The following is a 13,928-nucleotide window of genomic DNA, read 5'->3' on the forward strand; positions in this document are numbered from 1 at the left end:
TAGACCTGTGTCACCTATAGCAATGGTCTATTGTTCTATTGCACTGGCCAGTATAAGTGCGAGTTTTGGGAATGTAAGCACATGATGAAGAGCTTCTCTTTCTCCAGCTCAGAAACAAAACATACACACTGTTAGAATTACATTATTTGCAGACAGATATTGTATACTTCCCTGCCTCCCACCTGCAGGTGAACAGCATCTATCTAGTCACTTGCTGCCCTGTCTGGTGTAGCAATAGAAGATAGGCGCTAGTTAACTGAAAGCTGAAGTTTTAATTTTCATGTTTAAAAGTCATTCATGCAAGATGATCACACAGACAAAGCCTACCACCATTTGACCATTGCACAGACTCCCATATGGAGAACATAAAAATGGGCATCACTGGCATAGGCAAGCAACTAAAAGGGTTAAAAACCAATAAGTCACCATGTTCAGATGGAATCACAATTCGGTTTTACAGACAGTACTCTACAGCATTGGCCTTTACTTAGCTTGAATTTATCACAGATCTCTCACTCAGCACAAATTCCCAATTCCTGGGTATAAGAAAGGTAAAAGGTAAAAGAAAGGTAAAAGAATGGCCCCGCAAAATTACAGACCCATATCCTTAACATCCATATGCTGCAGTATTCTTGAACATTGTCTAAGTCTGAATACAATAACTTTGCTCAACACAGTAAGGCTTCTGTTCACAAATCGGCACACATTTAGAAAGTATCACTCACGCCGAACTCAGCTTTCCTTTTCTCATGACATCCTGCAAACCATGAATGAAGGGCAATAGTTAAACTCTACATTCCTAGATAAAAATGAAAGTGTTTGACATTACGCCCCACTGCAGGCTTTTAATGAATATCCAAGCAAATGCAATTGCTTCCCAGATATGTGAGTCGCTCAAAGACTTCTTTAGTAACAGAACCCAATATTTTGTCCTCCACAGCTTGTGTTCATCAGGGACAAGGATGCTGTTAGGAATCCCCAAGGAAGTGTGTAGGAAATAACAATCTGATGGATAGTGTGAGGAGCAGTTTACTGATAACTTAGATACAATTTCTATTTGATGTGTTGAGTGCAGAAAAATGAAAGTTATTGCAGATTGGTAGGAAAAGCAATCCTGTAATGGTGTGCTGCTTAAACAATCATGTCGACTAAATATCTAGGTGCAACACAGCAAAGCAATATGAAATGGAATGAGCATGTAAGGATGATTGTAGGGAAGGCTTCAGTTTATCAGGAGAGATTTAGAATGGTGTAGCTCACCAACAAAGGATATCATATATAAGTTACAAAACTTATGCAACCCACTCTTGGGTACTGCCTGAGTGTTTGGGATCCCCACCAGGTAGAATTAAAGGCAGACATTGAAGCAGTTCAGAGGTGTACAGCTAGATTTGTTACCAAAAGTTTCAATCAACATGTGGGGGTAAAATCTATTTGTATCGCCCCAACCAAGCAGACTTTCACCAAAGGAGTTTTATAGCAATTCACGTAGACCTTGAACAGTAATTACTCACCTGGAACATGAACTGGTCCTATTTTAGGCATTGCTTGTAGCTCTGACTCCTCTGTCATTGTTGAGGCATTCTGCATGATCTTGACTGGCCAAACTCCAGTCGCTGGAGCTGCCACAAATGTTCGCCCTGCAGGTTGAAATGTCAAAAGTGTTGTTGGTGCCCCACTTGTTACTGCCGCTGGGTATGGAATGTTGATTGCTGCAAGAGCTCCTCTATCACCCAGTTGTTGCTGCATTACAGTCGGGATGTCCCCCATATTCACAAGTGCAGTACCACCGTTACTGTATTTCTGTGATGGCAACAGATGCTCTGAGTGGTTGGACTCAGAACACATTCCTGGTGGTTGCTGAATGTTCGCTGCACCTGCAGGCATTGACTCAACTGGTGTACTAGAACTCCCTCCATATGACAAACTTGATCCGTTTGTAGGATGAATAAAAACAGGCTCAACTTGAGGGTTGGAGACGTGCATGGCTGCATTGCAGTGGAGCTGTTCAGTCTCGAGTTTGGGTTGCTGCTGTATCACAGGCTGTGTAGTAAAACTTGAAATACTCATTTCGAAATGTGTGGAATAGATGATGGTTAAAAATCTTAGAATTTGTTAGTTGGTCTGTTTCTAGAATGCGCAAAAACGTTAATGTTAATAAATTTTTTGAAGATGGGAAACTCGTACACCGGTTCACATTAGTCTTGAGAAGGCTTATTTCCTGTTAGAGCTTCTAATGTGATCTTTTTTCGTTTGCTATACATTCAAGAACAAAGACTGATCCAGTTCTCGAATATATGTATTTTTAAGCTTAACATTCATTTCGATAATATTTATTGAAAAATATAGGTATGAGTCCGCCTCTAATGCTGGTGAAAGTAGAGCCTCTGCACTGGAACTTCTTAGAATAAATCACACACTTCGCAAGTTTGTAAACACTTTCCACAATAAACACAGCATTTCCGATAGCGTATTGTTTCATTTTGCAATGGCGGATTATCCATGGTTACCAATAGGATCGCATGTAAAATTCGTCTTCAAAAATTCTTTCTAGAAAATGTACACTGTCGATTAACTATACAGTCAGTTTGTATTTCAGTAAATATTTTCTGCATAATTTACTGTGAGCTATGTTTATTTCAATAGAGAAGTTTCACTTGTAACTTGTTTGTGCGATGTATGCTCAGTTGCTGCATGTTACCTAATCTGTGTGCGTTCCGAGATTTTAAAAACCGAATTGGACAGCCACCAGGAACTGTGAATGAATTGTAAAGTTATGAAGTATAACATTAGCCCACGCATGGAGCATTTACGAAGGAAGAATCGATACTTACTGCAGCAATTAGAAACAAATTCGGAATTGCTAGAAAAACGATTAAAAGCTCTTCGCCAGGAAGCAAGGTTCGGGAAAGACAGTTGTTAGCTTTTCTCTCTTTTAATGTAATTGTGTCATTAACTTTGATGAACGATTTATAATAATTTTGATCTGAGTAATGTCTATGACGTAATTGTATCGTTTAAAAAAAAAACACTTTTATTTTTCTCTTCGCCAACTCTTTTAAAAGCACTACCATAAAACGCTTTGTGAATCCAGTTGAAGAGGAGTATACTTCCTTCACGATTAACTTGAGATCTGAACGTCCTTTTCAATAGCGCCACGTACTTTCGGAGATGGAATTTTGAAAAGTAGCAGTATAATTTTACTTAAGAGCCAACAGGAGTCGCTTTCACAAATTTCATTAGATACATCATATGATTGTACTTACAGTCACAAATTCAGTATAGAATATGACAGGGATTCCATCAGGGCAGTTCTCCTAGGATTTTCTTTGTAAAGAAACATTTGATAATCATAACAAAGATTTTGAGTGGGGATGTGTACCACTCTTGGCCAGCTGTAGGATTGCACTTATATCTTCCAACCAAATCTTTACCTTGTGCTAACAGTCTGTACTAGAAACTGGTTTTGGCCTCATTTAAATACTGGAGGTACACATACTGTCAAAATGCAGACAGTTTATACTTTTCCCGCTCATCTAGGGTTCTAATTGGTGTTATGTACTGCAGAGTGATGGTATTATTACACGTGCTTCCGTTTTAGTTAAGATGGCAAATCCTATCCAGTCTGGGGCATTACTCTTCTGATGCACCTGCTACCACTAAACTCCATAAGAATCTCAACATCTACATCTATATGTACATAGATACTCCGCAAGCCACCATACGGTTCATGGTGGACGGTACAGCGAAGAACGACTGCCTATATGCATCCATATGAGCCCTAATTTCTCATATCTTTGTTATAATTTCTCATATCTTTGTTATCCTTAAGCACAATACATGTTGATGGCAGTAGAATCACTTTGTAGTCAACTTCAAAAGTCCATTCTCTAAATTTTCTCAGTAGTGTTTCTCGAAAAGAACGTAATCTTCCACTCATTTCTTCTCATTTGAGCTCCCAAAGCATCTCCATTACACTTACATGTTGTTCAGACCTACTGGTAACAAATCTAGCAGCCTGCCTCTGAATTCCTTTGATCTCTTCCCTCAACCCTATGCAGCACATATCCCAAACACTTGAACGGTACTCAAGAACTGATCGCACCAGTGTCCTGTATGTGGTCACCTTTACAGGTGAACCACTCTTTCTTAATTTTCTCTTAATAAACTAAAGTTAACCATTCACCTTCCCTATCAAAGTTCTCACATGCCCGTTCCACCTCATATCACTTTGCAATGTTATGCCCAGATATTTAAATGACTTGACTTTTTTAAGAAAGACACTAGTAATACTGTATCTGAACATTACAGATATGTTCTTCCTACTCATCCACATTAATTTACATTTTTCCACATTTAGGGCTAGCTGCCATTCATCACACCAACTGGAAATGTTGTCTAAGTCGTCTTGTATCTTCCCACAGTCACTCAACCTTGTCACCTTACCACACACCACAGCATCACCAGCAAACAACCACAGATTGCTGCCCACTCTGTTCACCAAATCATTTTTGTGTATAGAGAACACCACCTTGCGTGGGGCACTCCTAATGGTTCCCTTGTCTCTGATGAACTTTTGCTGTTGAGGCCAACGTACTGGGTTCTATCACCTAAGAAGTCTTCGAGCCACCGACATATCTGTGAACTTGTTCCATATGCTCATACCTTCGTTAACAACCTGCAATTGGACATCGTGTCAAGTGCTTTCTGGAAATCTAGAAATATGGAATCTCCCTGTTGCCATTCATCCATAGTTCTCAGTATGTCCTGTGAGAAAAGAGCAAGCTGAGTTTTGCATGACCGATACCAAAACCATGCTGATTCGTGGGCATAAGCTTCTCAGTCTCAAGAAAGTTTATTATATTCAAACTGAGTATATGTTCAAAGATTCTGCAAAAAACAGAATTTAGGGACACTGATCTGTAATTTTGTGGGTCTGCTCATTTACTCTTCTGGCATATTGGAGTTACATGCCCTTTTTTTCCATTTGCTCAGGACTTTATTCTGGTGGAGATTCACTATAAATGCAAGCTAGGTAAGGGCCATGCCATAGAGTACTTTTTGTTAAATTGAACTGGGATTCCATCTGGACCTGGTGATTTATTTGCTTTCAAATCTTTCAGCTATTTCTCTGTACCAGGTATGCTAATTAGTATGTCGTCCGTATGGGCATCTGTCCGATTGTCAAATGATTGTATGTTTGTATGATTCTCCTGTGTGAATGATTTCTTGACTGTTGAATTTAAAACGTTTGGCTTTTGTTTTAATATCTTCAACTCCCACATCATACTGTTCAACAAGGGACTGAAGCCTGACCTGCTTAGTGATTTTACCTAAGACCAGAGTTTTCTTGGGTTCTTTGCCAGATCTTTTGCTAAGATGTGACGGTGGTAGTTTTTGTACACTCGTGCATAGATCTTTACACAGACAGATAATCTCTAGTAACCTTCACGTTTTGTCATTCGTGTGTTTGCAACAGCCTCTGTTTCTTCAGCATCTGCCACATTTCATTATTAAACCATGGTGGGTCTTTTCCATCCTTTATGTGCTTACATAACTCTCCAGACCATAATTTACAACCTGCTTAAAGTTTGCCCATAGTTCCTATTCATCCATCTTACTGTAACTAAGTGGTGCCAGTTCACTGTCTGAGATGCTAATAACTGCTTATCTGCTGTATGTAGCAGACACTCTATTCTAGCCTTCTTGACTAATTTATTAATTTCAACAATCATAGTTGCCATACCAGCATCACGCTCACTAATCTGTTTCTATACTAACATTGCCGATAAGGTCCAGACTATATGTAGCTACATAGTCTAAGATATTTGCATTGTGTGTGGGCTGCTGAGCTAGCTGCTCAAGACAATGTCCAGAAAATGTGTTGAAAAGTATTTTACACATCTGTTTGTCAGTACCCCTGTGATGAATCTATAGGCATTCCAGTCTGTACTTGGCAAGTTAAAGTCGCCTCCAACTAATATTTCACGACCTTGGTATTTAAGTGCTACTGACTGTAGACTTTGTTTGAATGACTTTAGAACTGTCACAGCAGAATCGGTTGCCCAGTAAAAACATTCAACAATTAATTTGGTTTCGGGTGCACCTGTCATACGTGACCATATGACTTCACTCAACTTCAACTGCAATAGAGACAATATTTTTGCTAAATGCAATGAACACTCCCCCTCATATGACCTCTAATGTCTTTCCAATATACGTTCCATTACTCGTTAAATATCTCAGAATTTCCACTTTCGGTTTCAGCTATCTCTTGGTTCCAAGAATAAATTGAGTGTGAAAACTTTCCAGGAGGGCATTAAATTCAGGAACTTTATTATGAATACTTCAACAGTTTACTGATAAAATTGTGACGGTCCAAGTCTCTTTATTCTGATCACCGTTTGTCTTACCCTGCTGCATATCCACTGGTGAGTGTTCATCAGAGCACCTCAAACTACTGGTTAGCCTCAAAAACCTTCATGTGCACTCCACTGGTACTCTGCTACATGAACAGCTGCTTCTTTTGTGTAGTGCACATGGTGATCTATCTGGGGGAATCTTACAAATCACCACACAATAACACATGTCTAGAAATCTGCAGCCAAGACTGTCACAGAGTTGACAAAGCTTTTGGTTGAGACTCTCCATTTGGCTCCAAACAAAAGGACCCTGATCAACTCTGGGAACGGTGGTACAAATTGCAAGCATGCCTCGCACAAGGCCAGCAGTCTTCACCACTTCTGCCAGTTGCCTATACAAACTGATAATCACCTCAGAACCAATGTGAAAGGCTTCGCTGGTGCTAACATGAGCCCCAACATGCAGATGACTGTACCCTGCATGCCCAATAATGACAGGCAAGGCCACCTCCACATCTTGGATGAGGCCCTCTGGCAGACCTACTGAGTGGATGTTGGCTTTCTGTCGAGGCCTGAACACTATCCCCCTAAGGGCCTTCAGAACATGTCTAACATTGGAGTTCCCAGCACCATGTCACTTGTAAACCCCTCTCCCTGTGTGCCTGCTTGGACACTGCTGAAGGAGCAGACACCTGTCCACTTACAGGTGAATGGTGAATGGGTGAGGCCAGGTGGCCAGCGTCCACATTGGCCCTCTGCCTCGAGTGCTACACACCCTTCTGTGAGGGCAGATACACCGCATCAGGCTCACTAGTAGGTGCCTTGGAAGCAGAGCCCGTGTGCAAAACAAATAATATCTGAGGCATCCCATGCGAAGCGCCAGATTCTTCGCCACTGCTGCACCCCGAGGCAGCAGCCTGAGGGTGACTGACCATAGCCAAAAGTGCCTTCAGCTGTTTGCGAATTGTGGCCAGCATCTCCTGCATATGTACACAGCATGCACACATTCTAGCCATCCTAACAAGAGTAACTGCAGAAGTGAACTATGAAAGCAGACAATTCTAGATAAGCAACTTGCTACTCTCCTGGTTTGTCACCAGTGGATGCTGATGCATTAATGAGCTACATACTCGGCAGTTCAGTAACTATTGCACTACGGACTGAAAGAATTTACACTTATAAAAACACAATATTAAACTCTTTGAACAGAAAAACATGCGTAACATTTAATAAATATACTATGAGGAAAACACAGAAAAAGATAAAAACTCAACTTGCTGCTCTGTAGTTGTGCTCATATTCATATATCGACCAAGAGCTGAAGCCTGACTGGTACAGGGATTAATTTTTCACTGGGACCTAGTATTGCAAACAGATGAGAGGCAAGGGATTCACTTCACACATGTATATTGAGGCAACCAGATAACAAGGTAGACACTGGCACATTCATCCTCACTTTTGAGAGGGATTCACTTATGGATAAGGTCAGAATTATGTAATGCTGCTGCAGTGTGAAGCAGTATTTCCCATCCCTGATGCCGTGTTTTAAATGGCAGTGTTTTGGTTCTATGCAATCCTGGTGTACATACAATTTGATTTTTAGAGATTGTGGCAAGCCACTTCATGAAAATTAACTATGTACACTACCACCTCTCTTTGTAAATTTCAGGAACAGACACCCGTCCTGATTCCCGAAATGTGCTAAACTACTCAAGCAAAGCAAAATCCAGGAATTGAAGGTCACAGATATTTTCCCATATTTTGAAACTTGGAAAAATATGGTCGTTTGTAAACAGTGATAATGATATTATTTCCCCCCCCCCCCCCCTTCCAATATCAACATCTGGTAGTCGCACAGATAAACTCATTCATGGGGGTGATAGGCCCTCCCCTCTCGCTCCTGTGGCACAATCTTTGGGAACCACTTCCCTTCCCCAGACAGACATGCAGCTTCCTCATCTGATGTATACCAATGATAAAGCTCCCTCTTGGGAACTATCTCCCAGGAAATGCGCAAACCAGAGCCCAGCAACAGAACAACAACTAATTTTGTCTTGTTTTATAATTTGTCTTGCTTTCCAAAAACACACTTCACTGCCAACCCTTCAAGGTTACTTCACGATCTGTCTGAACTGTAATAGCCCTGAGAGAGCATGTGGGGGTGTCTGTACATCGGTTCACACAGATGACATCAGTGAGTTTATTCCCCTCCATACCACATTGGAAGCATGTGAGTGCAAAACATCATCAGCGATCACAATTTGTAATATTTATTTGCCTATAGGCAGGGTATTTATTGCCTTGCATGGCCATCTTGACTCAACACCTTTTCCGCTTTTCACCTACTTGAGAATTTCAAAGTGCAAACTCCTTTTCGAGAAACACCATTTTGTCTGCCACAGGCTTTCTGATTTACCAGCTGCTTTCAAATCTTGATATGTCTTTCCAATGACAGAACTGCTACCCAGCTCAGTGCCACCCGTGACACTTTCTCAGCTATCCACCAAGATTGAGAAAACCTGGGTAATTCTTAAAAACCCACCCCTATGGGTTAAATTGTGTTTTTATGGGTTTTATCGTTTTTGTAATTTTTTCAGTGTGACAGTTAAGTAGTTAGATTTAAATTATGTGATTAATTTATTCATATTGCTACTCAATTCTTGCATTTAATTACTTTATTCTAAATATGTAGAAATTGCAACAGAGCATTTTGAAGAAAGCCTGGCTAATGTTAGCAAAACTGTTCATAATGCTATAATTTATGATGCCACTAATCTGCTCTGACAGTGATCAGAATTTTGTAGAGTCCTTGATCTCCTTCAGACAGACAGCACAAATATTGCATAAGTTTGTCGATATATGGAATTATGTTGTAGAAAGTCCTGATATGGGACCTACAAGAACATAATAAAAACACAAAAGGAATAATCATTAGAACCCTTTCACTACCTTACTAATGTTAGACTGAAGATCCGGAGGGAGAAGATTAACTGCTGGAAAAGAAGAAAGTGCAAAAAACTGGCTCATACAGAGTGGACTGCAAGCTTTATGTCTTTTAGGATTGTTGATTCTGGTTATTTTCCTGCCGCTATATTTTCTGATGCGATTGTAATGCAGTTATATCCACACACATGGTGAAAGTTAATGGAGCTGAAAATAACAAAAAAGGAGACTTATCCAGCAGGATTTATTACTTTTGTGAAAAGCCTCATTTCTTGCGCTGCCAGTACTGCATCAACTGAAGGAGCAGACTAGATAGTGTAGATCTATAAATTTCTGTTTGCTTCCAAAAAAGGTCAAAATTGTAGTTTACAGTCAGTAAGAGCCTACATTAAGTTAAAGCTTTCTTGTGGATGTTAAATGTCATTTAACTGTCCTTATTATATTGTAATAAAAGTTCAAACACAATATTAATTAAATTTTTATCATTAAATGTAATTGGGTTTTACTGAGTTTTTTCCCCATCAGTTTAAATTACAACCACTGTGCTATCAGCTTTACAGTTGCTTCCCCTATCTTGTGGCTTCACAACTATAGTACTACACAATGATCTCTGTCAGTGACCACTTTCTGGAGATCCTGTCACTTCCATTTCACTGCCTGACAGACCAGTTAACGCTTTGGGCTCTTCACAGACCCGATGATGGTTATATACCTCTATTGTCAACTTCACCCACTCTCTGTCAGATGGCATCTGTGGGGAAAGGTGTGGGAGACCCATCACTGATACTATAGTTCTCTTTTGTATGGGCATCCACTGCTGCTGGCTGATGCCATAGTGGACCAAAGATATTGCAACAGCTATTTAGGATTGTTGAAGGCCCCTGCAATGTCTCAGGTACAATCCTTCTTGTACCACCCTCATAACTTCTAAATGGCTTCACTGTAAGGCTCGCAATCTAATTACACACAGTGAGAAATAATTCTGGAAGTGTTAAGGCAGCTTCTTGAAAACATATGCCTTGTAATCTCAAGTGTTGGATAAGCTCCGTAACCTTACGAGTCACCAAAGATCAAAACTGTTGTGGATACCTTTGTTCAGAGTTGTTTGTACCAAATTGTCGGTTTTTGTGGAACACCTCCCAACTTTTGCTATCTTTCAAGTGCATAAATGACAAAGACATCTCCATATCCTTCAATCCCTGCTATGCCAAATTATACAATGAATCTTCTACGAACAGAAAACTCGTTCAGGCTCTTGATTCATCACGATTCGGCCTCAGGCTCTGAATTGGTTCATAATCAGATGATTCAATGTCTGACTGCATCTCTTCAGGGTCTTCAGCTACATTTGGGTAGGAGGTGTTTTCCGTTTACAGTTAGGGGATAGTGTCATTGTGTCAATCCTTAGCCACACAAACCCAGTGACTATTGACAGCTACCAGTTATTGGAAACAGCAACCCTATAGGCTCCTTAAACACCAGCACAGCATTGCAATTTTTATTTATTTATTTATTTATTTATTTATTTATTTATTTTTACTCCTACATGTGGCGCACTTCACCACTTGGTGTCATAACATTTTACTTCCTCTCCATGACTGGAACTTTTGGATCTCCCTATGTATTTTTGTCAGTTTTCATTCCACCAGCAGATCCACCCCCTGCTGACTACCAGCCCACTGCAGCCTGCCATCAGTGGACTAGCCTGAAAACCCACTGCAGTCTGTCAGCCCATCGTGACACAGGGCTGGCCCGGCCACCCTGTAGCTTGCTGGCCTTGACCAGATACAGTCCTCAACATTCAGCCCCGTGTGCCATGTTTGCAACTGCACTGCAGCACTCATCTCATTGTATATTGAAGTGTCAGAAAAACATCTAGGATAAACTAATGTTGTAAGAGCCATTTTTCTATAGTGTAAGAAGTACTTGTATTCTCATATTTTCATATGAGAGATTTAATGATTTAAAATAAAAAATATATCAATTGAAAACACAGCTATCACAGAATACATAATGTAGGTAACAGTCTTAAGAAGCAGGAAGCTTTCGTTTGTTGTAAGTTCTCTATATCAGATTCGGACTGAAAATTCAAATAAAGAAATAAAAATAAATAATATTTATTCATCCTGTACTTAAATTTTTGGTGAGAATGGTACCAAATAATTGTGACCACTAAAACTGACAATGGCCTGGAGAGCAGTGTGCTGATTACATGCCCCTCTATAACTGCAATCCAGTGACATCTGTTGGCTGAGGATGATATGCCAGTCGGTCAGTACCACTGAGCCTGCTTCAGACACCTATTCGAATGGAAATAGTGTATAAGAAGAATGTCATTCACTTTTTAAGCACTTATTGTACATCACTTAAATATCTAGGCAGAATGTTGCAGAGATATTCAGGAACTGAAATTGGAACCCCCTCGAGGGAGGACATTCTTTTTTAGGAACACTATTGAGCAAATTTAGAGAACCAGCAATAGAAGCTGACTACAGAATGATTCTGCAACCACCTATGTACATTTTTGTTAAGGACCATAAAGACAAGATCAGAGAAATTATGGTGGCATATAGACAATTACGTTCCCTGTACTTTGTTTGAGAGTGAACAGGAAAGGGAATGACTAGTAGTGGTGTACAACATTTTAAGCACTGTCCCCTTTAAAATAGTCCCCTCTACTGGCAGTACAGCGTTCCCATCATTTCATCCCGTATTGGAACGCCTTCTGGAACACATTTTGTGGGACGGAGTTCAGGATTCACGTCACATTGTCCTGTATCCTCTCTGTGCTTTGGAAGGAGGTTCTGCTCACCAAACAGCACAGTGAACATAGCCCTTTAACACGTGGCTTCCTCCTCCGGTGGGAGGTTCCTCCACTCTGTGGAGTTTGTGCTGTGCCACTTTCAGTTCAGCATATTGTGGCAAGATGTGTCCTATATACTGATATTAGGGCAGCACTCAGTCTCGCTGGAGATCTGTCCACCATCCTCGCAGATACCGTGGGGTGTATTTTTCCCTCTTCTCCCGCTGATGTATATTTTGTAGGGTTTGTGGTTGGCCTTATACCAGCACTAGCAGGAAGTTGTGTCCCTGGTCGATATAGCTGGGCAATATTTTGCCGACCCTAACACATCACCAGATGAAAGTAGTATTACCTTTATCCTCTCTTCTCAGAGTAGCTGTTTGTTGGTCTGGATCCTTCCGTGCCACCTCCCTGTCGATCCAAGTGCAGTGAAGATTCTTGGAATGCTTCAGCAAGTTCTCTCTGCTGCACTTCTAAATAAATAGCCACACTTGTCACAAACAGGTGTATATTTTGCCCAACATTTTCACTATTTCTTTTAACAACACAATAAACTATTGCTACGCTAATACCACTATTGAGTCCATTCAAAAACGTCCATACATAGGACCTGAGAGAGCAACCCAGATAAAAAACTACTGCTGTTCAATTGTTCATTACGCACTTGTTGGTGTGTAGTTCATGTAGTAACACCGTTCACATTTTCCGTCGCACTTCACATAGCGTAGACCGGAAACTGTCTCCTAGGCCTGTCCGATGTGAACTGCCTGGGCACGGCCCGTGCTGCCTGAGTTGTTGTTGTTGTTGTTGTTGTTGTTGTTGTTCTGCCAGCAGAGGTCGCGGCCGAATTCTCGTGTGCCCTCTGGTGGACAGGACTCTACTTGCGGCAACTACTGTCCATGACGAGACGACGTGCGCCTCCCGCGATCTTTCTGGTGGCTACTGCACTCCTCCTTCGGAGGGTGAAGCCTCTGTGATTCACAGCATCGGAAGGTGGAGCATCATGCAGGAGCGATGACCTCCACGTCTATTGGAAGGCTGGAGTTGAGGGGATCTGCCCACCCTCGAGCCAGAACCTTCGAACATGGCTGGAAGTGACCCACACGAAGAGGCCCCCATCGTCCAACCAACGGAGCCTGGGACACAATAGGAGACAGCCGTCGAACTCCGGATCCTGGTCCACCTCGAGAGGGGCAAGACCCAGTGGCGGGGACGATGGGGAAGGGACGACCACAGGTGAACCAGCCACCTGAGAAACCGAGCCTGTGAGGGGGGCCGGCTCTCGCTGAGGCATCTCTAACAATGGCGATGCCAAGGCTGAGAACCATCGCAGTGTGGCAGAGTCACAGGGGGGAGGGGAGGTAGCGTCCCCTGAGAAACCAACACGCGTCCCGGTAATGGGGAAGCCGGTGCCGAGGGGTCGGAGGGTGGGTGCCCAAACGTGGACGTAGCTGATTTTGGTGACGACGTACCTCCCGGTCCCCCGCCTGCAACGTATAAAGCCGGCGGCCATTGCGATGCAGGCCCACTGCCAGTATCCAATGTGGATTGCGACCAAACCCATGTGCCCAGATCGACTCATTTTGCGAAGACTGGCGAGGACCAGGCCGGAGGAGGTGCAGCACAGTCCTAGTTTGGCACCCATGTAGGAGCTCTGCGTGGCTGCGTTCTCCCATTGGTGTGGTCCGGTATGCCATCAGGAAAAACGGCAACTCCTCCTGCGCAGGAAATTCGTGCACATACCTTTTCATCTGCATCTTACAATGTGCACATCATGCGCTTGGCTTCCCCATTCGATTGTGGATGAAAGGGGGGATAGC

The 13,928-nt window shown here is 41.9% G+C and overlaps 2 protein-coding genes across 3 annotated transcripts in view; one reads left to right on the top strand and one right to left on the bottom strand.

Annotated features, from left to right (window-relative positions):
• LOC126284160 (zinc finger protein with KRAB and SCAN domains 7-like) overlaps positions 1–2,479 on the bottom strand; it is a 79,982-nt gene extending 77,503 nt beyond the window's left edge. Inside the window, exon 1 of the mRNA XM_049982883.1 lies at positions 1,515–2,479. Within this exon, the coding sequence (XP_049838840.1) occupies positions 1,515–2,070 (556 nt within the window). The 5' untranslated portion in view covers positions 2,071–2,479. The remainder of the gene's footprint in view (positions 1–1,514) is intronic.
• Positions 2,472–13,928, top strand: part of LOC126284158 (uncharacterized) — an 85,357-nt gene continuing 73,900 nt past the window's right edge. The window contains exon 1 of one of the 2 annotated variants that reach the window (XM_049982881.1): positions 2,472–2,901. In XM_049982881.1, the coding sequence (XP_049838838.1) occupies positions 2,762–2,901 (140 nt within the window). In that variant the 5' untranslated portion in view covers positions 2,472–2,761. The remainder of the gene's footprint in view (positions 2,902–13,928) is intronic. The other variant, XM_049982882.1, reaches the window with a different exon arrangement.

Source organism: Schistocerca gregaria, chromosome 8 (assembly GCF_023897955.1).
Source record: "Schistocerca gregaria isolate iqSchGreg1 chromosome 8, iqSchGreg1.2, whole genome shotgun sequence".
NCBI lineage: Eukaryota > Metazoa > Arthropoda > Insecta > Orthoptera > Acrididae > Schistocerca > Schistocerca gregaria.